Consider the following 2,978-nt stretch of genomic DNA (forward strand, 5'->3'; position numbering starts at 1 on the left):
CGTAATAATTTTGGGGCAAATCTTGTGAAAAGAACGACAAAGACTAAAATAGATATACCGAGGACGATATTGTAAGAATGATTGAGGTTCTGGTTGATGACATTTTTGTTAAAGTTCGGTGGCAAGAGTTTACAGCTGTAAGAAGGCTGTAGGCATTAATATGGGAAGAAATTGTGCCCCGGCTTCTGGTCGATCTGTTTTTGTTTTCATACGAGGCTGGATTTATTGATGATAGATCAGAACTGGTAACAAAACCCGTCATTTTCACAATCAGATATATCGCCGATGTGTTGTTTTAAGTAACATGTTTTACTAACCACGTCCATTCTATTGTATATACCCTTCTGAGCTTGAAAGCATGGTCATTACGTACAGGCTCTTCAGCCTCAGCCGCTTTCCTCAGTCTTTGTTTGTTTATTCAACTTGAAGCCTTACGGCTCATAAGCATACACAGCAACGTATAATTGATACATCAGTGATATGAAATACCAAATAATTGTAACATCATGAATGAAGCATAAACTTGTACATCGCATATATATATAGTACCTATAACTGGACAGTATAATTCTTTAAATTATTATCAAGTACAAGATAAATAAATTGTCAGAAGATGGACAGCTCTTGTAAAATTACCTCACCTAAGTGTACTATGGCTATCGAAAAACAGATGAGGTGACAACATTTTCTTAGCATAATAACAACCGGGGCTCAATAAAGAATATGTTAATTACAAAAACAAAAAAACAGGCATACACTTTGTATACAGTGGTGTAGTGATCAGGGGATGGACAAAACAATATGTGTAAACCTGGAAATAAACAAGTACTTAAACACATATCGTGTGTCATTGACCAATATCTTTCGTACTCTCTTCGCCGTGGGACTTCGTAACGTGAGAGGCTGTCACACCAGCTACGCCACTGGCAATTGGTTTCAGAGTCAAACATCCATTAATCGAACTTCGAAGATACGACAAAGACCGGATGTAACAAGGTCTATAGCGAGCTATAACGTTCTCCTGGTCATAAATTATATCTGTTTTGTACGATAATATCTTTGAATTTGAACACTGGCAATAAGGGACAAAATACAGTGCAAATGTTTCTTGGCAGTTAGAAGTTAAAATTATTCTGCGTCATCTTTATTGTACAAAGTCATGAGTATAATAAAAAATCAACTGACGTTCTATACAATTTAGATTTTTACAACTGACGTTTTTAGACCACAATTGTACCACCGTGGGAGTTATTCAAAACTTACTATGGATAATAGATACAAGATATTTTTTTAGTTAGTGTTCAGATTTATTTAGATTGCCTGTGTATGAAGTATTGTACCCACGATACGTACTTCTCCGTGTAATCTATTTTGACTTGGTGATGACAAACTAAGCTTTATGTTATCATTATTTATGCGTCGGCCGTGATAGCGTTATCGGGTACACTACAGTGTTTTACAAAGTTTTACAGGTAAAATACAACACATCTACTTCTGGTTTTTCTATACATGTACCTAGGACCCATCTTTTCTCCTATATGCGTGTAGTCCGACTCCCATTAACTATACTCATGCACTCTATGGTTATTAACACTAGTCTGTCGTAAAGCGGATGGACAATGGCACATGTAACTTGAAGATTATCAAAAAACATACTCTGAGATCAGAACCTCAGTGAATTTCACCGCTACACTGCTGCGCGACACTTCATTCGGTACCCTTCATTCTTTACTCAATGTATGCAGGGTTACGTTAATTTAGTCAGCAAGTATACTTTGCTAGGTGGCATATATATTGACTTGGCTTCTGTCACGAGACAATCTAAAGGTACAAAGAAGAAATGCTTATCGAGGGCTGGGAAGATGGGGGGAGCAAAAGTGTAGGCAATCTTTGGGAAAATGGATAGAACAATACTTTCAACAGTATAAACATTTAATTCACAAGTTTGTACCGTTAGCGATACATAGAAAAAGTACATTTAAGGGTTTTTAATGTGCACGAAAATTGTATAAAATGCATGAAAGTTGTATAAAATGTTAACTGTTTTTGTTAATTAGATAATTTCAATGACATCCATAGCAATTCAGCTTCTTTCTTGTTTAACACCCCCCCCCCCCCCCCACTAAATATTGAATAAATTAAACTCTAATATTTGTCTCTTAAGCAAACCACAAGAAAGAACCACGGAGCTTCAAGTTTTCGGTTTTCTTTTTGACGGAAAGAAGGGAGGAGGGGTTGTAGTGAGTCCAGCTACTCGCCTGGGATTTATAAATTATGTCGAGAGTAATTAACATGGAAAAGGTATGAGAGGTCCCTGATAAATACATAATAATAACAAATTTGACAACACATTTTGTTAGTTTTATGAATTTGTGTATTCACAATCACTACCATATTTTATCATGGGAAAACGAATATTCCGGCTTTGTCATGCCAGTAAATATTATTACATGAAGGGTATTGCATCAGGGGAACAAGTGCTCGTGAACTGACGGAGAAATTATTTTGCCCTTTGACCTGTAACCTCTGTTAACGTTGCTGTCTAACGTTCAAGTGTTTTAAGGTATCGGACAAAAGTGTAACTAGATTTGTATTATATTAAATTTGTAACATCTTGATAACGTTTGTGAAAGTCACGATTCTCGGTTATAAATAGAACTACAGATACCGGACGTACGATAAACACAGTGTACAGGTATATACGGTAGTCTAAAATTACATTACACCGACAAACAGGAACACAAAAGATGTAAGTCACGTGATCTGAAATTACTTCCTTATTGAGAGAAATGTAGTTGACGTTTTGTGGTTTGCGTTACACAATGGATGAGAGAGCGGTTCAGCTGCAGAAAAACTTGTCAAAGTTCATCAACCATGTTGACGAACTTACTAACGAGGACGACCCGGCGGGGAACGGTTTCAACCGCGAGTATAGGGTAAGTGACAGTTATAGCCAGGGGAGGGGGAGAGGGGGGGGG

The 2,978-nt window shown here is 37.1% G+C and overlaps 1 protein-coding gene across 6 annotated transcripts in view; it reads left to right on the top strand.

Moving 5' to 3' along the window:
- The first annotated feature begins 2,674 nt into the window (after nt 1–2,674).
- Nucleotides 2,675–2,978, top strand: part of LOC110448824 (tyrosine-protein phosphatase non-receptor type 12-like) — a 55,459-nt gene continuing 55,155 nt past the window's right edge. For 5 of the 6 annotated variants that reach the window (XR_002462781.1, XR_002462782.1, XR_002462783.1 and 2 more), the window contains exon 1: nt 2,675–2,936. Coding sequence is in view for 2 of the 6 variants with exons in the window: in XM_021495270.1 (XP_021350945.1) it covers nt 2,823–2,936 (114 nt within the window). In the remaining 4 variants the exon portion in view is untranslated. The remainder of the gene's footprint in view (nt 2,937–2,978) is intronic. The other variant, XM_021495272.1, reaches the window with a different exon arrangement.

The sequence above is a fragment of the Mizuhopecten yessoensis genome, unplaced genomic scaffold, assembly GCF_002113885.1.
Source record: "Mizuhopecten yessoensis strain PY_sf001 unplaced genomic scaffold, ASM211388v2 scaffold4359, whole genome shotgun sequence".
Taxonomy (NCBI): domain Eukaryota; kingdom Metazoa; phylum Mollusca; class Bivalvia; order Pectinida; family Pectinidae; genus Mizuhopecten; species Mizuhopecten yessoensis.